The sequence below is a fragment of the Scyliorhinus torazame genome, chromosome 9, assembly GCF_047496885.1.
Source record: "Scyliorhinus torazame isolate Kashiwa2021f chromosome 9, sScyTor2.1, whole genome shotgun sequence".
In the NCBI taxonomy this organism is placed as follows: Eukaryota; Metazoa; Chordata; class Chondrichthyes; order Carcharhiniformes; family Scyliorhinidae; genus Scyliorhinus; species Scyliorhinus torazame.
Genome location: NC_092715.1, coordinates 268,081,041 through 268,105,014, shown reverse-complemented (window position 1 = coordinate 268,105,014; position 23,974 = coordinate 268,081,041). Strand labels below are relative to the sequence as shown.

Genomic DNA, 23,974 nt, shown 5'->3' with positions numbered 1-23,974 from the left:
ATCTTTACGTTGACATCGTAACCCCACAAGCCTGCAGTGACTGGTAAGCAGGCAACCGTGCTGTAGAAGGGACACTGAACACGACACCAGAGAGTAAAGTATCTTAACTATTTGCAGTGACTCCTATTTGGCCTGGCTGGTATCTCACATTCTGTCCTCTGTAAACTCAAGCTTATCCAAAACTCTACCGCCTGTGTCCCATCTCACACAAACTCCCATTCACGCATCACCCCTGTGCTCTCCCCTCCCTCCTCCTCCTCCTCTCCCCCCTCCCTCCCCCCCCCGTGCCCCCCCCCCCCGTGCCCCCCCCCCCCGCGCCCCCCCCCCCCCCCCCCCATCTCTGTAATCTCCTCCAGCCCCACAACCCTGCCATGTTTGTGCTCTTTCATATTGGCTGCTTCAACATCTCAGATGTGAATCACTCCACCATTGGTAGCCATGTCTTCAATGGCAGCACAGTGGTTAGCACAGTTGCTTTACAGCTCAGGGTCCCAGGTTCGATTCCCGGCTTGGTTCAGTGTCTCTGTGGAGTCTGCACGTTCTCCCCGTGTCTGCGTGGGTTTCCTCCCACAGTCCACAACTGTGCAAATTCGGTGGATTGGCCGTGCTAAGTTGCCCCTTAGTGTCCAAAAATGTTAGGTGGGGTTACTGGGTTCCGTTGATAGGATGGAGGTGCGGGCTTGGGTAGGGTGCCCTTTCCAAGGGCCAGTGCGGACTCGATGGGCCGAATGGCCTCTTTCTGCATTGTAAATTCTATGATCTATGATTTATGCTTAAGCCTCAAGATCTGGAAATCCCTTACTAAAGTTCTCCAGCCTCACTGACTGCTTAAAACCCTTGTTCAAGCTTCTCATTACCTGTCCCCATATCTCCTGGTGCGGCTCAATGTCACACTCGGTTTTCTAATGCTCCTGTGAACTACTTTAGGATTTTAATTCTGGATATTGTTGTTGTGGACAGATGACTGGAACTCTCCATTTGGGAGATAAAGGGCAGATTCTTCATCCCGGGATGCATTTCCCGATGGGACAGAGAATCGGGCATTCGGGAAAATTGGGATTGGCGTAGGCGCCGATCCAAACCTGATGCTCCACCTCTCCAATGGCAGCAGGAAGGAGGCCCATTCACCACTCCAGCAGGAGCACGTAAATAAATTAAAATGGGCCTTAATGATCAATTTGCATCTGTTTAGTGGACACGGCCCCTGTGCTCCGGCCTTCCTTCATTCTCTGGTCCCCACAGCCGGGAATCACGTGGGCCAGATCACGCGCGACCTCTGCTTGCGTGGCCCTGGCATGGTGGATCACGCGATGGGCTACAGGGGCAACAGTTGCCCCCTTGGCCCACCGTGTGGTCCACCATACCAGGGCTATGCTGATAGAGGCCACCTGAGCCCTCAACAATGCACTGCTTCCTTCACGCCTCCTCTACCAGACCTCCCCATGCCCTCCCCCAGGGACCCCTGTAATAAGGAAACCCCCACAGGGACCCCTGTAATAGGGAGACCCCCCACAGGGACCCCTGTAATAAGGAAACCCCCACAGGGACCCCTGTAATAGGGAGACCCCCCACAGGGACCCCTGTAATAAGGAAACCCCAACAGGGACCCCTGTAATAGGGAGATCCCCCACAGGGACCCCTGCAATAAGGAAACCCCTACAGGGACCCCTGTAATACGGAGACCCCCCACAGGGACCCCTGTAATAAGGAAACCCCTACAGGGACCCCTGTAATGGGGAGACCCCCCACAGGGACCCCTGCAATAAGGAAACCCCCACAGGGACCCCTGTAATAGGGAGACCCCCACAGGGACCCCTGTAATGGGGAGACCCCCCACAGGGACCCCTGTAATAGGGAGATCCCCCACAGGGACCCCTTTAATAGGGAGACACCCCCCACCCGACATGGATCCCTGCAATAGGGGGACCCCCCACAGGGACCCCTGTAATAGGGAGACACCCCACAGGGACCCCTGCAATAAGGAAACCCCCACAGGGACCCCTGTAATAGGGAGACACCCCCCCCGACATGGATCCCTGTAATAGGGGGAACCCCCTGCCTGAAGGTACCCCCCTTAGAGCCCCCCCCCCTCATAAATGAGCCCCCCCTCATAAACCCCTGCCTGGAAGCTTGATAGCAGTCCTCACAGGGGCAGTATGAGGAATTACAGCTGCAACATTTACCTGAAAGCTCCATGTGTCCATCCTGGAGGGAAAGCCGCTGAGTCTGGTTCCCACCGATCCATTCGCTGCAAGACATTCATAGCTTTCTAGTAGTGGTCTGTTATTGACAGCTTCTGCAAACCGTCTGCAGTTTTGATTCATTCATCTCCCTTCAGGGTTCAGTGGCCTAAGTCGTGAAACCCCAATGTTTGTAATCATTGACCACATCAAAGAGAGGTAAGTGCAGTGAAATCACACTTATAGAGTGATTGGAATCACTTAATGCTTGGAATGCCCCCCCCCCCCCCCCCCCCCACTTTCATGGACATAACCCTCCTCTGTCCCCGACCCTTGGCAGTATCAAACTGGCACCTGGATACCCTGGCTCCGCCCACTTGGCACCAAGTGCCCTCACCAGGCTGGAAGTGCCAGGTTGGCACTGCCATGGTGTCCAGGTGTGAAGGGGGAGTGTCAGGGCACCGCCCTGACCCCGATCACCTGGGGCTTCCAATGGCCTCCGAGACCCCAAAGTGGTCATAACGACTGGTGTCCGCTTACAGAGATCAGAGCTAATCGGCGCCCAGTTGTGGTCTTGCCAGTGCAGCCGGTCACTCCCGGGCAGCGGACGAATGTGGCGTCGGCATATTTAAAATTGCGCCAGGCACCGCGAATCAGGTGACTCACACGAGGTTACACACCTGGCTCGAAGGGTGATTTGGGCATCTGCTGCGATGGGTCCATTGTGCCTGGCTCCGTGCTGGGTGCAGCACGAAGGGAAAACCACATTCTCAGTGTCAGCTTAGTCACTCATTACATGTGCAACCTCACACACTGAGGTTAGTGGATTAGCAACTAAATCACATGAACACATATTGGTTGTTACTACTTTTCATCAACTCACACTATCAGGAGTCGATTTGAAACTGTCATGTGAGAGTATCTTTAAGAAATGGGTGTGTATATAAATACCTGTAGTGAGAGTACCTTTAAGAAATGGGTGTTTACTACTGCAGTGATGTCAGAGAATGGGTGGAGCTGGGCTATCAGCTTTTTACTTTCGTTTTGGGCTGTTTGCTGCAGGGTGTGTTTTAGTTTCATTTTCAGTGTTGGAGCTGAAGCCAGACAGAGCAGGTGTACTGTTGATCTCTCTGCCATGAAAAGACTATCTCGTGATCATTTGGTGAATTCAGAATTATAAATCTTCTCCGTAGTGAATGTAAACCTAATGTGCTTCTGTCAAAAGGTGTTTCTTTTGTCTTCTGGATGATGTTTGGGAAGTTATTAAGGATTACTTAGTGTTGTATTCTTTGGGGGTTGTATTTGAATTGATGGTTGCTAAGATGTTCACTGTATGTTTTTAAAAGGTTAACTTGAGTTCATAGAATAAACATTGTTTTGCTTTAAAAAATACTTTTCCATTTCTGCTGTCCCACACCTGTAGAGTGGACCGTGTGCTCCCCATACCACAATCTAGCAAAAGTTGTGGGTCAGGTGACCTCCATGATACACATTGGGGTTCTCTAAACCCTGGCCCATAACAAAACCTCCAAGCAAGCAACAGCGTGACAACTCAGCAGCTATTCTACCTGCGTCCCCCTCACCAGAGTTGCTCCAGGATATTCTGAAGGAGTTTGTAATTTGCTTTTTTAAAATTGTCTGTTGATTGTAATTGAACATAGAATATAGAGTGTAGAAGGAGGCCATTCAGCCCATCGAGTCTGCACCGACCCACTTTAAGCCCTCACTTCCACCCTATCCCTGTAACCCAATAACCCCATCTAACCTTTTTGGGGCACTAAGGGCAATTTATCATGGCCAATCCACCTAACCTGCACGTCTTTGGACTGTGGGAGGAAACCGGAGCACCCGGAGGAAACCCACCCACACACGGGGAGAATGTGCAGACTCCGCATGGACAGTGACCCAGCAGAGAATCGAACCTGGGACCCTGACGCTGTGAAGCCACAGTGCTATCCACTTGTGCTACCATGCTGCCCATTGTTACAATCCCAGTTGTTATAACTGAATGGAATCCTGGCTTTAAAGTCCCGTAACTTTAATTTTTTTTAAATCACAACATGGAGTGTCAGAGTCACAAAGCTGGTAACTAGTTTTAAAAAGAAAAAATGGATAATTATACAATACTCCTTTACTCCCCCCTTAGGTTAACAATTACACACAGGTTTTATAATTAACACAGATGACAGTACATTTGAATGCACAATGGCCTCATTGGCACACAAAGTCCTTTTTTTAAAAAAAACAGATTGGCTGTGGACAACATTCTCGCCACAAGTTAAGTGTCTCTGGATTTCTAATCCAGGACAGATTCTGGTAGAGACCGTTGTAAAATTTTGAAGGGCTTTGATATGGTGCGGGTAGGGGCATGTTTCCATTTGGGTGATGTCCAAAACTAGGGGCCATTAATATAAATCCAATCGGAAATTCAGGAGTGTGGTGATAATGTGGCACTGTCTGGTGGGGCGGGGGGGAATCTAGATGAATATCAGTTTATATTTACATCATATCTTTCATGTAATAACAGTCCCCAAGGTGCTTCGCAAGAGCAATGTACAACCAAGATGTGGTGGTGAAGGAGATGGGGAGGGAGGTGGCCATGGAGAGATTTGAAAACGAGGACGAGAATTTTAAAAGTCAAGACATTGATGACCTTCATTGGTTCCTGGTCAAGCAAGCATGGGGTGATGAGCGAGTGTGAGTTGGTGCAGTTCAAGACGCGGGCAGCAGAGTTTGGATGACCTCAAGTTTACAGAGGGTAAAATGTGGGAGACCAGTCAGGAATAGTCCAGCCTCGCGCTAAGAAATACATCGATGGGGTTTATGCAACACCCCTGGGAAATGCTATGGAGGTGGAAGTAGATGATCCTAGTGTCCCACAAACATGAGGTTGGAATCTCATGGCAGGTCAAATCTGACCCAACAGACTGGATAAGTGTCGGATGTTAGGAAGGGGGACGGAGTCAAGAACGTTTGAAAAGGGGATCACAAATGGCTGCAATATTCAGTCGAGACGTGAGGGAGAAAAGGGTACAAGGATACTGACAGTGAGATAAGGACACGAGGAGATTCACCAACAGTGGCACAGAAACATTTAATTAAACCCACCTTAAACAATACCTTGTTTTTAATGTTTACTAATTCAAATATAAATCCCTTAAACCAGCTTTGTTCTCCTAGTACAATCATCCATATGCTATTGACATTTGTCCAATTACCACTTTCTAACCATTTGAGTGAAGGTGGAAGCCGAATGTTATTTAGGTGGGTTTTACAGCACCAAACGCTCCAACATGTCCATCAGTTATTGAACCTCCTCGTGTCCTTACTTCATCTCACGGTGTGCCTTCAGCTGCCTGGGCCCTGGAATTCCATCCCTACACCTCTCCGCCTCACTTTCCTTCCTTGAGACACTCAACTCTGCCTCCATGATCAAGCTTTTAGTCACCTGACCTGTGACTCACACTTGCTTTCACAATGCTCTTGTGAAGCAGGTTGGGGAACGTTATTACATTAAAGGTACGACGCAAATACAAACTGATATCCATCTAGATTCCTCCGATATGCAGGCACGTTACTGCCTCGGCCACTCCCTCTGGCAGAGTGCCACATTCTCACCACTCTCTGGGAAAGACATTTCTCCTGAATTTCCTGGGCAACACACTGGCCTGCTGCCTCACGCCGCCGCGGTCCCAGGTTCGATCCCGGCTCTGGGTCACTTTCTACGTGGAGTTTGCACATTCTCCCCGTGTCTGTGGGCTTCCCCCCCCACAACCCAAAGACGTGCAGGGTAGGTGGAATGGCCACGCTAAATTGCCCTTTAATTGGACAAAATGAATTGGGCACTCCTAAACTTATTTAAAAAAAATTTCTCCTGAATTTCCAACTGGATTTATATTAATGGCCCCTAGTTTTTTTCTTGGACAAGACCAAAATGGAAAAACATGCCCCTACCCGCACCATATCAAAGCCCTTCAAAATTTTACAAAGGGCAGCACAATGGTTAGCATTGCTGCCTCACGGCACTGAGGTCCCAGGTTCGATCCCGGCTCTGGGTCACTGTCCGTGTGGAGTTTGCACATTCTCCCGGTGTCTGCGTGGGTTTCGCCCCCACAACCCAAAGATGTGCAGGGTGGGTGGATTGGCCACGCTAAATTGCCCCTTAATTGTAAAAAATGAATTGAGTACTCTAAATTTATTTTTAAAAATGTTTTACAAAAAGCTCGACCAGAATCTATCATTCCCTGTTGCTATGTTGGGGGCAATTACTGCAGCGATCAATTTCACGGTCACATCTGGATAATCGCAGCAACTAAGCTACTTTCTGACCAAGAGCTGGAACCCTAAGGATCCTACTCCCCCGATGCGGGACGAGGTACTAGATCTAGCTGACCGCAAGTACGATTAATAACAGCCAAGCTATTCGTTGATATGGTGTTTAAGATTTGGGGGGTGGTGGTGGGGGGGGGGGGGGGGGGAAATAAATCTCCCAAGAAAGTTACAAAATTAAAAAGGAGTCATCACTTTTTATTTATCAAGTCAGCAAAACAAAATACCAGGAAGTACAGTATTTACAGATCAGCCTAGAATCTAAAGCAGCATCATTCAGAAGCTGCACTATCAAAATACAGAGGAAAGCCAATCAATTTTGGTAATGTTTACAGAGTTCATTTCTTCAAACCTTAACAGTTGGTTTTAAAATTACAACAGGCTTCCACTGTATGTCCTAAACAGTCAACTTCGAAAGTATCTTAGATAACAAAAATATTTAAAAGTTTCCTAAACTACAATGTAGACAACAGAAAGAACACAATATACACGGTAATCGGCAACATCCCTGTCTTTTTCACAGAAACTGCTCCCATTTTTTTGCCCCGTTTTCAACATGAAAATAGGTGATGTTTAATGAACTGCTTCGCGGAACAGGACACTCGTTGCTGTTCTCCTCCGAAAGCATCATTTCAAAAATACCTTGATCACAATAATATTTCATTTGAAAATGCAAACAGCTGGATCAAAACTGTGGAGACGTGGGCTGAACAAAGGTGGTCATTGAATGAGCAACGGGCTAAGACAACCCGTATATAGTGACTTAATTAAAGTGTTTTATATAAAACAAAAGTAGAATAAACTGTAAACTTGGCAAACAAAACCTAACCTATGGAATCTTTATTCGTGTAGATTAGTCTCACTACAACATTGCAATGCACCTCTCAACAGAGAGGTACAGCGGGAAACGAAAAGTAAAATCTACACAGTTTTATGAACAGGGAACACGGATACAGAATGAACATTCAGTAAAGATTAATGCTGAGGTACTGAAAATCATATCACCTTTTTGCACCAACTTTTCCTACATTAATAGTAATCGTTAGGACCATATCTGCTATACAAACAAGTATTTTTTTTTAAATAAATCGATTTAAAAAAACATTTTACCAGATGCATTAGTGCAAGAAAACAATGTACTCTTAGTATGGTAAGCTTTGTTCAGTTCTGTATTACACCCGGGGGGGGGGGGGGGGGGGGGGGGGGCGGGGGGAGAGAAAAATCAAATAAATGTTGGTGCTACGAGTCGGGCTTAGCATCTGCCAAACTATAGCAACCTGGGTCCAAACTGGTCGTTCGTCCACAATTTGAGAATGCCTCAGTCATTTCACTGTTAACACCAGTTCGGAAACAGTCCTAAGCTTACAGGAAAAGTCAACTATTACAGGTGATGTTTCCATTTCTCCTCTAACTCATGAGGTAAATGTCATCATATCTAACTGGGTGGGAAAGAGGAGGACCACCTCGAGTAGTTACAGCCTGCAATGTGCGACCCATGGAGAGTTAAACAAACTGGTTTAAAAATGGTACTTTGGACGCGAATCAGCCAAGTGCCTTGAACTCAACCAGTTAAGGCTGCAGTGCAGCAGTGGCAAATATGTCCCATCATAACATAAAACTCACTGAATCAGAGGTGCTTGATCGATCAATTCTCAGGACCCACTGGAGATGTATCAATGGATTCAAAACTGTATCAAAGTCAATTTCTTTTTGGGGGGGGGGGGGGTGGGGTTCTCAATTCAGACATTTGATATTTTGTGTTTTCTTTAAAGAAAAGAGTAATATGAAAGATTACTTCAATGAATGTCACAATTCCTAGTGAAGTAATGATATTCCCACAAGACCATACTAAGTTTAAAATAAAACACAACTTACTAGATTAATGAGGCAGTGCCCAATATTATTTTTCTTTTACACAATTCACTTGAAGAGGATAGGAGGGGGGGGGGGGGGGGGGGGGGGGGGGAGTGGAAGGTAGCATGGGAGGGGGAAAGGGAGGCGGAGGGGAAGAGGCAGGCGCAAGAAGGGAGGGGTGAGAGGGGAGGAGAAGAGGATGGAAGAGGGGAGGAGAGGACTGGGAAACAGGAAAGAGGGGGCTGGGAGAGGAGTGGCAGGACAGGAGGAAGGGGGAGGTGGGAGCGGAGGGGGAGGGCTGAGCGGAGGAGGAAAGGGGAGGAGTGAGAGCTCCCCAGATGGCTCAGTAGGTGAACACCACGTGGTATATGACTCAGAGTTACAATGTTCAGAAGTGTCCGAAAGGCTTAATTTTTCATCTGAGTTAACTGATCTGACCTTGGGTGGCAGTCGAGGTTCTACAATTTGCCTCAGTCCAGGAGAGGTACAGGATCCCTGGTTTTGCTCACACTCCAGCACCCGTGTGTGGAGACATCAATAGCAGGACTGGGCTGAGCTGTCGGCCTACCTCTTTCAGCCCAGAGTCTGTCAGTGCTTTCCACTCAGACTCGCACGTGAAGAACAGACACTTCGATGAGGTACTAACGGGGTCAGGTGGACCCACGGAACTTTGCGCCAAAGTGAATCAGGAGGACATGGGGGTGGGGATGGGGGGGGAAATTAGAAAGGACTTGCACAATGCTTCAAGAATACTAACACAGCTCGGACTTTCTATTTTTGGTCTCAGTATCTAGATCCTGGGAGTTTTCCTTTATTAATGCTACAGATATTGGACAGGATGGTACATCCTGGAAAGAGATTTCTGTATGTAAATTGTCAGCTGTATCTAAATGCTCTCGAACTCCTGAAGGTGTAGTGTTATTCTCATCACTGGCACTCTCTCTTACTGGATTGCTTTCACTTTTGTGATGATTACTCTCATTCAGAGCCCTGGTTTAAAAATAAAACACAAAACAATAATTTAAGGGCAACATTTCATGTAGAAGTAGATAGCCATTTCATCTTCCATGTAATAATAGCAATCTCTATTGTTGTCACAAGTGGGCTCACATTAACACTGCAATGAAGTTACTGTGAAAAGCCCCTAGTCGCCACACTCCGGCATCTGTTCGGGTACACCGAGGGAAAATTCAGAATGTCCAATTCACCGAACAAGCACGTCTTTCGGGACTTGTGGGAGGAAACCGGAGCGCCCGGAGGAAACCCACGCAGACGCGGGGAGAAGGTGCAGACTCCCCACAGACAGTGACCCGAGCCGGGAATCAAACCCGGGACCCTGGCTCTGTGAGGCAGCAGTGCTAGCCACTGTGCTACCGTGCCACCCCTTTCCGTAAACCAAACTTTCTTTGAGCACCCTCTGAGTAATTTAAGTTCTTACATTCCATGTCGTTGAATGTGACGCTCCCAATCAAAACCACGCGCAAACGTGCGGCCACAGAACTCACAGGGGAATCTTCTCTCATTGTAAATACGAATGCCACTCCCTGGGCACGTTTCAATTCCTGCAATAGAATTTGTTCCAAAACCCATCAGTCAAATCTGGTTTGACACCAATTTTAACGTTGCACATATCGTAAGACTGGAGGATGGTTAAAGAGAGGCAGCACAATGACGAGCCAGGCCAAGGTTAATACAGTATTGTTCCCACTTGAACCATTTGCAGCTTCTTTGAAAAACCAAAGACCGACAAACAAGGCTCTCTCAAACTTTGAGATAGATTTTGTTATTATTGAGTGGGATGCAAGTTTGAAGACCCCAGGTTCCTGATCCAAATCAGGCTGCACAGGAAAATGACTTATTCGGTCTCATTTCTGTCAGCATTCATTTATTTAGCGCATTTTACAAGCTCAGAATCTCCCAAAGCACTTACAAAGTGCGGTCGCGATTGTAATGTAGGGAAACAACAGCAGCCAATCTGCAAACAGAACGCTCCGTAAAGATCAAATAATGCCCTGTTCGCAATCCACCCTGGCTCCCGGTTAAGCAATGTGCCATCACTTCCAAATAGATGTTGGCCCGGATTCAGGGCAAACGCCATCCTTCTCCAAAACAATGTCACGGGATCTTTTGCATCCATCGACAGGGCCTCGATGAAAGGATTCATCTGAAAGAACGTCAGCTTGAATTGTCCACTTACACCCCTGAAGCAAGTCTTGAACCCACGACGTTTAGACTCACAGATGAGGCGCACGGTAACGGGCAGCTTGGTTAAAGAAAAAACTACCACCAACAGTGATCTGGGATCAGACCCATATCTTCAATGCTCCCAGAGGAAAGACAAACTGGAATAGCCACTGCGCACACATTTCTGAAATGACACCCGGTTCCGATATTTCAAAGCCGGAGCACGGTCCACTCAAATTCTGACGTCGTCGCAGCTTTTTGAGTGTGGAAAAATGCAATTAGCGTGAACTTCGGTCAACCTTCACTATCGAACTTCAAAAATGCTTTGTTGCAGAGGGAGCTGGGTGTCGTGTGGGAATCATAGAAAGTTAGTATGCAGCTGCCGCAGGCAATAAGGAAGGTCAATGGAATAGAGGATAAGAGTAGAGAAGTGTTGCTGCAACTGTATAGAGGGGCATTGGCGAGACCACATCTGGAGTACTGTGAGCAGTTTTGATCCCCTTGAGGAAGGACGCAAATGCATTAGAGGCGGTTCAGTAAAGGTTAACTAGATTGATTTCAGGGTTGAAGGACTTTTGCTACAAAGAGAAAGTGAACAGCTTAGGTCGGCACTCACTGGAGTTCAGAAGAATGATTGGAGATCGAGTTGAGGCATAGAAGATGCTAAAGGGGATTGCCAGGGTAGACGTGAAGGGGATGTTTCCCCAGGTTGGACTTTCCAGAATGAGAGGCCATAGTTTTAGGCTAAGGGGTGGAAGATTTGAAACAGAAATGAGGAGGGATCACTTCACTCAAAGGCTGGTGAATCTGGGGAATTTTCTCCCCCAGAGTTTAGAGGACCCAATTCATTTTTTCCAATTAAGGGGCAATTTAGCGTGGCCAGCTCGCCTACCCTGCACATCTTTGGGCTGTGGGGGCGAAACCCACGCAAACACGGCAAGAATGTGCAAACTCCACGCGGACAATGACCCGGGGCAGGGATCGAACCCGGGTCCTCGGCACCGCGAGGCAGCAGTGCTAACCACTGCGCCGCCCAGATAAATTTGAGATAGACAGGTGTTTAATTAGTCGTGGGATGAAGGGTTAGGGGAAGCGGCAATAAGGTGGTGAAGAGGCAGAGGTGAGATTGAGCCATGATTGAACTGAATAGGGGAGCAGGCTCGAAGGGCTGTATTACCCACTCCTGCTCCTCGTTCTGCCTCGTGAACAATGCTGCATTGCCAGAACACCAGCAGAATCTCCTTCACCGCAACCTGCCACACTGGCAACCTGTAAAGGCCGCAGTGACACCACAACAATGGAAAAGACTCCAATACGGACCTCCCTTTGGCTGCTGATGATGTAATAAAATCTCCAAACCTTCCTCTCATCTGCAACTCACCTCGAGACAAAGTGAACTCAAGACTTCATTTTTTTTTTTAATAAAAGAAAGCCAAAGTCTTACCTTACCAGTTATTTTATTATCTTTTAATTTTTTATTATTACTTGTTTTTGGTAGGTTTGTGGGTGCCCTTCTCTTATATATCTTATTCGGTGTACATAACATAAGAACATAGAACATAAGAACTAGGAGCAGGAGTAGGCCATCTGGCCCCTCGAGCCTGCTCCACCATTCAATGAGATCATGGCTGATCTTTTGTGGACTCAGTTCCACTTTCCGGCCCGAACACCATAACCCTTAATCCCTTTATTCTTCACAAAACTATCTATCTTTATCTTAAAAACATTTAATGAAGGAGCCTCTACTGCTTCACTGGGCAAGGAATTCCATAGATTCGCAACCCTTTGGGTGAAGAAGTTCCTCCTAAACTCAGTCCTAAATCTACTTCCCCTTATTTTGAGGCTATGCCCCCTAGTTCTGCTTTCACCCGCCAGTGGAAACAACCTGCCCGCATCTATCCTATCTATTCCCTTTATAATCTTATATGTTTCTATAAGATCCCCCGCATCCTTCTAAATTCCATCGAGTACAGTCCCAGTCGACTCAACCTCTCCTCGTAATCCAACCCCTTCAGCTCTGGGATTAACCTAGTGAATCTCCTCTGCACACCCTCCAGCGCCAGTACGTCCTTTCTCAAGTAAGGTGACCAAAACTGAACACAATACTCCAGGTGTGGCCTCACTAACACCTTATACAATTGCAGCGTAAATATACTTTGTTCAAAAACACAATAAAAAACCTTTATTTTAAAAAAAGCCAAATTCTCGAACGTACGAACCTCTTTGTTCAACAACATGTTCCTTCTCCTCTTCTCTGGCCTCCTCTTCACTGCTGAACCAATCCTTATCTTTAGAATCCAACTGGTCGAGGTTGACGCGGCCGACCAGCTCAAAGTTGCGAACTACCTGAAATCGGGAAAAATAACACAAGACTGTTGAACATTTGACCACTCACGGCACGAGGCAATTCAGCCCGACCAGTCAGGGCCCAGTCTTCAAGCTCCACGCAAACCTCCTCCCACCCTGACTTCATCTCATCCAATCTGACAAATGACTGAAGCTCATGACGCTTCCTTAAAAAAAAAAAGTCGCCAGTATTACAGGTGCAAGGGGGGAAAAAACCCAAAACTTGCATTTATATAGCACCTTTCATGACCGCAAGACGCCCAAAAACATTTGGCCAAACGAGGTACCAGTTGTATGAAATGCGGCAGCCCAATGTGCAAGCTCCCGAAAAAGGCGATGCCGTAACGATCACATCTTTTTTTAAGTGTCGTTTGGGTTGGTGGATAAATATTGGTCAGGCATTGCAGAGAACGCCTCCTGCTCCTCTTCCAAATAATCAACCACCTGGAGAGGGTGGGCAGGGCTTCGGGTTAACGTTTCATCGGAAAGACGGCGCCTCCGGTAGTGCGGCACTCCCTCGGTAAAGTCGCCACAGTCCCAGATGACCGTCGACTGTTTTTCCCTTTGCCGGGGAGCTGACTGGTGGTGATTTAAACCCGAGAATCACCACACCCCCGGCGAGGGGCAAGGTCGAGAAGGCAGAGCCTTCGTGAAGAGTCTGAATTAACCCCTTCAGTGTTGGGATGGGGAGTGTCGACCAGGAATCTGTGCTGAAAGCTTCCAAAGTGTAAGGGATGGCAGACCCTGCTGTGTGCACTTGGCAACAGCAGAGCCAACATTACCTTTGACACAGTACCAATATCAACTGTGACGACAGGGATTGTGTGCTCGTGAGCTCCGAGATCATCACATGTGAATATGTAGCAATGATCGCCGGGGGCTTTTCAAATGCAAATTACATTGCCAGAAATACAGCAATCAGTGTGATGGTGTCAATTACTCCCAACCGAATGCTCTTAGTTCCTTATCGGGAGAGCCCTAAATATATAGTTTCAAATGGAAAGGTTGCCAATAAAATAAGCTCAGAAACATCGTCTCCCCATCCATTCATCAAAACGAATCCACGGAGGCAAGGGCGTTTGGCTAAACTTTTCGATAATGATAGCTAAGACCTCAGCTGTAGAATTGTGTCCAATTCCGAGCACCACATTGTGGGAAGGAAGTCAAGCCTATGGGCAGGGGGGCACAGGCGATTCACTAGAACGAGACCAGGGACGAAGGACTCTTGGAGAGAATGGAGAGACTGGGATTTGTGCTGCTTAGAGCGGGGATTGTTATGGGGGTGGGAAGATTACTAGGCAAAGGGGGAGATTTAATGAAGCATTCAATACCAGCAAGGGTTTCAACAGGATCGAGGGGGAGCTATTTCCAGTGATAGGAGGGTCAGTAAGCAGATTCAGGGCGATTGGTTAAAAAAAGTGGGATACAAGATTTTTTTTTTTTTTTTAAAAGATGCCGAATTATCATAGAATTTACAGTGCAGAAGGAGGCCATTCGGCCCATCGAGTCTGCACCAGCTCTTGGAAAGAGCACCCTACCCAGCCCACACCTCCACCCCATCCCCGTAACCCCACCTAATCTTTTTGGACACTAAGGGCAATTTAGCATGGCCAATCCACCTAACCGGCACGTCTTTGGACTGTGGGAGGAAACCGGAGCACCCGGAGGAAACCCACGCAGACACGGGGAGAACGTGCAGACTCCGCTCAGACAGTGACCCAAGCCGGGAATCGAACCTGGGACCCTGGAGCTGTGAAGCAACAGTGCTAACCATTGTGCTATCGTGCTGCGTGGTTAGTGAGAGCTGGAAAAACACAAGGGGTGATCGAATTGAAATAGGTTTCCAGTTTGACTGCAATTGAAAAACGAGCAGCTCTGCGAGAATCAGCCGAGACATTCCTATCCCAATCCGCTTTCATCAAAGACCGAGGAGTGCAGCAGGCCATTCGGCCCACCATGTTTATGCTGGCTCCTTGAAAGAGGTATTTAATTAGTCCCACTCCCCTGCTCTTTTCCCCGTAGCCCTGCACCTCTTTCCGACGCAAGTTATTTAATTTCCTTTTAAATCTGCTTCCACCGCCCTTAGGCTAGGCCCCACCCCCTTTGCCTTGTATTCTTCCCACTCCCACAACAACCTTTTCCTCCCCGTAACGGAGTCTGTCCCACAGGAGTGGGAGGCACTCACACAATGAGGTGCGTCTATATTCTGTCCTTTAACCTGCAAAATCTAAAGTCTGGAGCATTTTCTCTCGGCAAGTTATTCCTTTCTCCGTAAAGTTGTCAGTTTGATTAAAAATTGCCCAGGGTCCTGTAACAAAATCCAGGCGAAATGTGCAGAACAACCCCACCGTCAGAGCACTGCCTGAATGAAAAGGCTGTTGAAAGTGACGTGCAATTTTCCGATAAAAAGGTTCATAAGTTAGGGGCCATCGATATAAAGCAATTACTAAATCCAATGGGGTATTCGGGAGAATCGTCTTTACCCGGAGAGTAGTGAGAATGTAGAACCCGCTTCCACAGCCATTAGTTGAAGAGATCGCAGAGACACACAAGTGACTGCTGGATTAGCACATGGCAGAGAAAGGGACGGAAGGAGATGATAATAGCTCGAGACGAGGAGGGGTGCGAGGAGGCTGGGACAGAGCAGAAACCAGCACGGACCTATTCCTTCCTGAATGCAAATTTAGGTGGTCATCATTTACCAGTTAAAGCGACATAATTGTGTCAACAATTAACCTGAATTAGTAGGATGGAGGCATTTTGAAGAGTTCAACACTACTGCTTAATGGTAGAAAAACACTTGACAGTCGAGTGTTAATGGGATGGTTTAATCACTAAATTACAGGCCAGGAGAGGATACAATCCAAAACAATAATGAAAGTTACTTTGTGTTCTTCCTGAAGATGATTCTCCAAGTCATCTTTTATTCTGCTCTCATAGTAACACAGTTGGCACTTGTATGGTTTCATTTCCTTGTGCTTTTCCATGTGTTGTTGCAGCGTCTCATCGCTGGAGCAGGTAAACGTGCACTTATCACAGCGAAACACAATTCCCTGCAAGTATCTGGAGAGCTTCGAGCGACGGACTTCAATGGGGACAATCCTCTCCTCTATGCAAGGGCAAAAGATTCAAAAAAATTCGTCAGTACCAGCCTCACAAACGGCCACCATTCAACCCAAAAGAGGCAAAACGCTGCTGGTGAATGAATATAGAAAGCCACGCATGCATTTTTTTCAGAGAGATTAAGATCGTTTTGCTCTACAGCCAAGGATAACAAGAAGAGTGAGATCTGCGATTAATTTGCCACCAGTAATTAGGCACTTATTAAAATCGATGGAACAAAAAAATCCACTGCTTCAGTTTACCCCAGACAAGAATTTATTGGCACGTTTCACAACCACAAGTGTGGTTGACCAATTATGAAGTGCCCGTTGGTGACACAGACTTTAATCAGTAATCTTTAATAGAGGAGATTCACTAGGTTGATCCCAGAGTTGAAGGGGTTGGATTACGAGGAGAGGTTGAGTAGACTGGGACTGTACTCATTGGAGTTTAGAAGGATGAGGGGGGATCTTATAGAAACATATAAAATCATGAAGGGAATAGATAGGATAGATGCGGGCAGGTTGTTTCCACTGGCGGGTGAAAGCAGAACTAGGGGGCATAGCCTCAAAATAAGGGGACGTAGATTTAGGACTGAGTTTAGGAGGAACTTCTTCCCCCAAAGGGTTGTGAATCTATGGAATTCCCTGCCCAGTGAAGCAGTTGAGTCTCCTTCATTAAATGTTTTTAAGAAAAAGATAGATACCTTTCTAAAGAATAAAGGGATTCGGGGATATGGTGCACGGGCCGGAGAGTGGAGCTGAGTCCACAAAAGATCAGCCATGATCTCATTGAATGGCGGAGCAGGCTCGAGGGGCCAGATGGTTCCTAGTTCTTATGTTTATTGTCACAAGTAGGCTTACATTAACACTGAATGAAGTTATTGTGAAAAGCCCCTAGTCACCACACCGCGGCACCTGTTCGGGTACACCGAGAGAGAATTCAGAATTGACGTTTTACTGAAAAGAGTTAACGGCATCAGGCTTTACAACCACAAATTTTACCATCTGAAAATGGTTTGGAAAATAATCAGGGGAAAACCGGTGCTCTGGAACGTCAGCATAAAAGATTCGATTGAGGCTCTGATTTGACTTATCTCAATTTCCAAACGCCCTCACACAAAAGAAAGCTCACCTCGGTGAAGGACGATATGGTCAATCATGCTGCTTTTGTATTTTGTGTGGTACAGGCAGAGAGGACAACGCAAGTCCTTCGGGCCCTCAATGGGAGGAGCTGTATGGCTCCCTTCAACATGCATAGAAAATGTAGACCTGCAAAGCAAACGGAAGCCATCACCACTGACTTAAAAAACCCGAAACAGGCGGGTCCGTCACCAATACACGCTCAGCATCTCAACATTGAATCAGATAACACGAAGGAGGTCATTCAGTCCATTATACCTGTCTTAAAGAGCTACCCACCTAGTCCCACTCCCCCGTTCTTTACCCACAGCCCTGAGAGTTATTATTGAATCTGCTTCCAAGGGCAGCACGGTGGCACAGTGGTTAGCACTGCTGCCTCACGGCGCCGAGGTCCCAGGTTCGATCCCGGCTCTGGGTCACTGTCCGTGTGGAGTTTGCACATTCTCCCCGTGTCGGCGTGGGTTTCGCCCCCACAACCCAAAGATGTGCAGGGTAGGTGGACTGCCGATGATGATCCTCGGGGCACCCTTGCCCCCTTCAGCATCTCCTCACAGATTAACAACATTATTCCTCGTTGCTGACACTGATTGTTAAACACACATTTAAAACTGGGCACAGGGAGGATTTAGTCATCAGCAACCAAGTTACTCAACAAGAGCAGCAAAAATAAAATAAAACAATGTCGTCCTCAATGGGTTGGAACATAGAAGGAAGCCATTTGGTCCATTGTGTTTGTGCCAGCTGAGAAAAAGCAATCAGACTTAATCCCATCTTCCAGCTCTTGGTTTCCAGCCCTGTAGGGTACAGCACTTCAAGTATATATCCATTATTTCTGCACGAGTGGAGATTTCTGCCACTATAGCCCTTTCAGGCAGTGAATTCCACAACCCTCTGGGTGAAAGAAATTCCTCAACTCCCCTCCAAACCTCTCACACCAATTACTTCAAATCTGGGGGGCCCATAATTATTGAACTCTCTGCTCATGGATTAACAAGTGGACTGAAAAAAAAAAAAAAAAAAAAAAAAAAAAAAATCACACTCCCTTCATGATTTTAATTCACCTCAATTAAATCTCCCCTCAACACCCCCTGTTCCAAGGAAAACAATCCCACCCCAGCCTATTCAGTCTTTCCTCAGATCCAACACAAAAACGGTGTTCAGCATCACTGACCTGTTGAAATGTCGGGTGCAATTAGACGTTCAAAATAAAACATTTGTGTCGGTGGGACGCACATTTTTTTTGAATGTGTTTTTCCATCCTCCCCACCATAACGGGACATTGTGATTTTGGGTTAACAACGCCTGGAAACCAACAAAACCTAACGTTTGGTCGTTTTTCCAGCAAGGTCGACGAGCAGGGTAGATAAAGGGAACCAATGGATGTAATATACTTGGATTTCTAAAAAGTGTTCATCAAGGTACCGTGCGAAAGACTGGAGTTCCACAGGAATCAGTGCTGGGGCCACAATTATTTACAATACATATTAATGACTTGGAGGGAGGTGAATGCACTATTGCCAAGTTTGCCGATGACACAGAAATAGGTGGGAAGGCAAGTGGTGAGACTGATACAAAGAATCTACAGAGGGATATAGACAGGTTAGGTGAGTGGGCAAAAGACTTGGCAGATGGAATATAATGGGGTGGCACGGTGGCGCAGTGGTTAGCACTGCTGCCTCATGACGCCGAGGGCCCGGGTTCAATCCCGGCCCCGGGTCACTGTCCGTGTGGAGTTTGCACGTTCTCCCCGTGTCTGCGAGGGTCTCACCCCCACAACCCAAAGATGCGCAGGGTAGGTGGATGGGCCACACTAAATTGCCCCTTAATTGGAAAAGAATAATTGGGTACTCTAAATGTTCCCAAAAAAAAGATGGAATGTAATGTAGGAAAATGTGAAGTTACGCACTTTGGTAGGAAGAATAAAGGAGCTGAATATTGTTTAAATGGAGAGAGACTGCAGAAAGCTAGAGCTCAGAGGGATCTGGGGGTCCTTGTGCATAAATCACAATATGGTAACATGCAATTTCAGCAGGTTATTGGGAAGGCAAACAGAATGTTGGCCTTTATTTCAAAGGGAATGGAGTATAAAAATAGGGAAATCATGCTAAAACTATACAAAGCACTAGTTAGACCACATCTGGAATACTGCGAAAAGTTTTGGTCCCCTTATCTAAGGAGAGATATTCTGGCATTGGGGGTAGTACAGAGAAGGTTGACTGGGTTGATCCCGGGTATGGAGGGATTTTCTTATGAGGAGAGGTTGAGTAAGTTGGGCCTGTCCTGATTGGAGTTTGGAAGAATTAGAGGTGACCTTATTGAGACATATAGGATTCTCAGGGCGTTTGACAGGGTCGATGCTGAGAGGTTGTTTCCCCTTGTGGGAGAGTCTAGGACCAGAGGGCTGAATCTCAGAGTAAGGGGGTCACACATTTCAGACAGAAATGAGGAGGGATTTCTTCTCTCAAGAGGGGAGTGAATCTGTGGAACTCTTTACCGCAGAGAGCTGTAGAGGCGGGGTCGCTAAGAATGTTCAATGTAGGGCAGCACGGTGGCGCAGTGGGTTAGCACTGCTGCCCTACGGCACCGAGGTCCCAGGTTCGATCCTGGATCGTGTGGAGTTTGCACATTCTCCCCGTGTTTGCGTGGGTTTCGCCCCCACAACCCAAAAGGGTAGGTGGTTTGGCCACGCTAAATTTCCCCTTAATTGGTAAAAATGAATTGGGCACTCTAAATTTATATATTTTAAAAATGTTGAAGGCTGGGATAGACAGATTTTTAACCAGTGAGGGAATCAAGGGGGTAAGGCAGAAAGGTTGCATATCAGATCAGCCATGGTCTCATGGAGTCGATGGGCTGAATGGCCCACTTCAGCTCCCGCATCTTATGGCTCGAGCTCTGCCCCTCCTTTCGGAAATCACCATTCAAAAGCTCAAGAGAGGCGTTTGTCCTTTTCTTGCTGGGGCGCCGTTGCATTTTCTTACCTGAATCCCGTGAAGAATGGGCAATCCTTACACTTGTAGAGTTTCTTGCCGCAATGCCGGTCTCGATAGTGACGCCTCATGCTCTGAATGTACTCGGAGTTAAACTGGCAGAACTCACAGCTGAAATAGCCCTTGGATATTTGTTCGGAGGAAGCGGTTGGAGAAGGTGCTGGGATGGGGCTGGAACGGTTCCTCGCCATAGCGGCCGTTTGGTAATGGTTGAGCTGTTGCTGAACATCTGGCGGCTCAGAGTATGAAGAATCTGTGCATAAAGAGTCGGTGCACACAAACAGTATAAAATCCAACACTCCCCCATCTGCAATGCCCACCCCTCCCACTTCCCGCAGAAGTAATTCAGATAAAAGCTCAAAAGCACAACAACCGAGCCATCAAATTATCCCCCCCCATTATCAAACCATTGCCTCAAAACCCTTGCCACAGAAAGCCACAGTAAAGCAAGTACAGCATCTGGAACCAGCAGGAGAAGCCAGCGAGAGCAAGAAAGCGGATCAAAACGAAAATGGGAAGAATTTCCCCCGTCCCCATCGGACCTCGGAGAAATTCCAGCCATTACTCGGGTGAATGGTGTTCACGGTGAAAATATACTTCACGGACTGGGGGGGTTAACGATTTGAATCTGAAAACCACTCACAGGACAGTGAAGAGCAGCCAGCTGGTTTGGTTATGCTGAAAAAGCAGTTTGCAGCAGCAGACTATGCTCTCGTCACTTTAACTTTTTAATGCGATTGTACATGGCCAATAAAGAACATTGCTCACAAATAAAGAGAGTGCAAAATGAAACGTTGACCATCTCCTACCTTTGTTTCTGACGAAGGGGAATTTTAAGAAGGTGGGGTCTGGAATAAGGACAGAGTAACACTGGGTCTCACATCATTTCCGAGAGTGGTCTTATAAACTCAGCTATTAACAATTCTTAACAGAAGAATACAGCTCGAACTATGTCGATAGCAGCAATGGCTTTCCCCACATCAGTTTAGAGTCGGACAATTTTCACGGACGCATTTCACTAGCCTTTTCAAACTCTCTCAAATGGAGAGAGAGAGAGCGGTGTTAGACGTTGGACAACACGGCAGAATTTGGAACACAAGTTCAAGCACAAGTTACTGTTACAAAAGCTGGATTTTTTTTGTTGTTGAAAAAAGACATCAAATGCGTCCTCGTTTCTGTGAGCTAACGTTTTGAAGGCATTTAAAATAACTTCCAAGTCGAGACTTGAATATATCAGAGATAGCCATGAGCAGCTTACCATCTGATTCTGCTATTCCCTCAGCCGGGGACTGGGTCTGTGGTGGGTATTCGGCAGGAGTGAAGTCTGCTGGAAGGTCAGTGTGGAGGCTGGACACGGTCAGTGTGTGGCCATGCACTCTCAGCGCATGTTGTTTCAGCTGAGTTACCATCAATGTGGAAAAGGAGCAGTAGGAACAGCTGTACGTGCACTCCACTGGCAAGACACAACAAAATGCTTTTTTTTCAGAAAGAAACTGCTGCTCAGGGAGCCCCCCCCCCCTCTCCTCTCCTCTCCACAACCGTTCAGATTATGTTTTTTAAAAGAAATTAAGGGCAAACGGTTTGCTAAATCATTAGTTGGCACTTTGATTGGCGCAATGCAGCCCAGGTCAGTTTAAATGCCTTCACGTCATAATAAATTCATTGCCTAATTATATTTTCGAATATAATGGTGATAGATATAAACACACGCCCACACAGGCATATCTTTAACTAAACAATAGAATGTGCCCTCTGCTCCCAGGACACATTTACAGTTAAACAATTCACTCAGGGAAGCAGACACTCCCTGTGCCAATGCCAGTAACAAACAAAAGAGCTACTTGCACAGTGACTAAATCATCGCATTACCCTGTTGACTCTGTCAGCCTCTCCGCGGCATTTATACTTTTAACTGTTAGGAGAGAGATTTTCTTTGCGTTTTTGTTTTATTCATTCATGGGATGTGCACATGGTTAGCTATTCCGACATGTTGCCCATTCCCAATCGAGAAGGTAGTACTGAGCTGCCTTCTTGAACTACTGGAGTCGTGAAGTGCTGTTAGAGAGGGAGTTCCAGGATTTTGACCCTGCGACAGTTTAGGAACGGCCGATATATTTCCTCGGAGGGTCACTGCCAGGTGCTGGGGTTCCCAGGTAGCTGCTGCCCTTGTCCTTCTAGATGGCAGCGGTCGTGGGTTTGGTACGTATTGTCTGAGAAGCCTTGGGGAGTTGCTGCAGTGCATCTTGTAGACGGGACCACGGTTGCTGCAGTGCGTTGCTGGTGGAAGGCGAGAATGATTGTGGATGAGGTGCGAATCAAGCGGGGCTGCTTTGTCCTGAATGGTATCAGATTCAGTGTTCGTGAAGCTGCAGTCATCCAGGCAATTGGAGAATATTCCATTCCCACTCCTGACTTGTGGCTTGTAGATGGTGGACAGGCTTTCTTTTGGGGTGGGGGGGGGGGTCAGGAGGGGAGTTACTCGCCACAGAATTCTTAACCTCTGACTTGCTCTTGGCTAGTCCAGTTTGGTTTCTGCTCAATGGTAACCCCCCAGGATGCTGTTTTGGGAGGGGGGGGGGGGGTTCAGCGATGGTAATGCCATTGAATGTCAAGGGCTGATGGGGAGATTCTCTCTTGTTGGAGATGGTCATTGCCTGGCACTTGTATTGGCGCAAAGGTTATTTGCCACTTTCACCCCGAGCCTGGATATTGTCCAGGTCTTGCTGCCTTTGGACAGGGACTGCTTCACTATCTGAGGAGTCAGGAATGGTGCTGAACATTGTGCTGTCATCCGCAAACATCCCCACTTCTGACCTTATGATGGAAAGGAAGCCATTGATGAAGCAGCTGAAGATGGTTGGGGCCGAGGACACTACCCTGAGGAACTCCTGCAGTGATGTCCTGGAGCTGGGATGATTGACCTCCAACCACCACAATCATCTTCCTTTGTGCCGGGTATGACTCCAACCAGCGGAGAGTTTTCCCCCCGATTCCCATTGACTCCAGTTTAGCTCGGGCTCCTTGATTACATACTCGGTCCAATGCTACCTTGATGTCGAGGGCAGTCACTCTCACCTCACCTCTGGAGTTCAGCTCTTTTGTCCATGTTTGAACCAAAGCTGCAATGAGGTCAGGAGCGGAGTGACCCTGGCGGAACCCAAACTGAGCGTCTGTGAGCAGGTTATTGCTGAGTAAGTGCCGCTTGATAAACGTTTGATGACCCCTTCCATCACTTTACCGATGATCGAGAGTAGTGCGGTATTAGCTGGGTTTAATTTATCATGCTTTGTGTTTACGACATACCTGGACAATTTTCCTCATTGCCGGGTAGATGCCAGGGTTGTAGTTGTACTGGAACAGCTTGGTTAGGGGCTCGGCAAGATCTGGAGCACAAGTCTTCAGTACTATTGCCGGGATATTGTCAGGGCCCATAGCCTTTGTGTTAGGTTGATCAGGGAGATATTTCATAGATAGAATTTACAGTGCAGAAGAAGGCCATTCGGCCCATCGAGTCTGCACCGGCTCTTGGAAAGAGCACCCTACCCAAGGTCCACACCTCCACCCTATCCCCATAACCCAGTAACCCCACCCAACACTAAGGGCAATTTTGGACACTAAGGGCAATTTATCACGGCCAATCCACCTAACCTGCACGTCTCTGGACTGTGGGAGGAAACCGGAGCACCCGGAGGAAACCCACGCACACACGGGGAGGATGTGCAGACTCCGCACAGACAGTGACCCAAGCCGGGAATCGAACCTGGGACCCTGCAGCTGTGAAACAATTGTGCTATCCACAATGCTACCGTGCTGCCCAAAGATAGCCAAGGATGTAGTCAGGTGTTTG

At 47.3% G+C, this 23,974-nt stretch overlaps 1 protein-coding gene across 9 annotated transcripts in view; it reads right to left on the bottom strand.

Annotated features, from left to right (window-relative positions):
• Positions 1–6,686: 6,686 nt before the first annotated feature.
• znf462 (zinc finger protein 462) overlaps positions 6,687–23,974 on the bottom strand; it is a 114,474-nt gene continuing 97,186 nt past the window's right edge. For 6 of the 9 annotated variants that reach the window (XM_072517463.1, XM_072517461.1, XM_072517464.1 and 3 more), the window contains 8 exons: positions 21,386–21,580; positions 20,937–20,975; positions 20,119–20,380; positions 17,130–17,266; positions 15,779–16,002; positions 12,767–12,893; positions 9,802–9,925; positions 6,687–9,353 (listed from right to left, as the gene is read on the bottom strand). In XM_072517463.1, coding sequence (XP_072373564.1) covers positions 9,116–9,353; positions 9,802–9,925; positions 12,767–12,893; positions 15,779–16,002; positions 17,130–17,266; positions 20,119–20,380; positions 20,937–20,975; positions 21,386–21,580 — 1,346 coding nt within the window. In that variant the 3' untranslated portion in view covers positions 6,687–9,115. The remainder of the gene's footprint in view (positions 9,354–9,801; positions 9,926–12,766; positions 12,894–15,778; positions 16,003–17,129; positions 17,267–20,118; positions 20,381–20,936; positions 20,976–21,385; positions 21,581–23,974) is intronic. The other 3 variants (XM_072517468.1, XM_072517469.1, XM_072517470.1) reach the window with 3 other exon arrangements.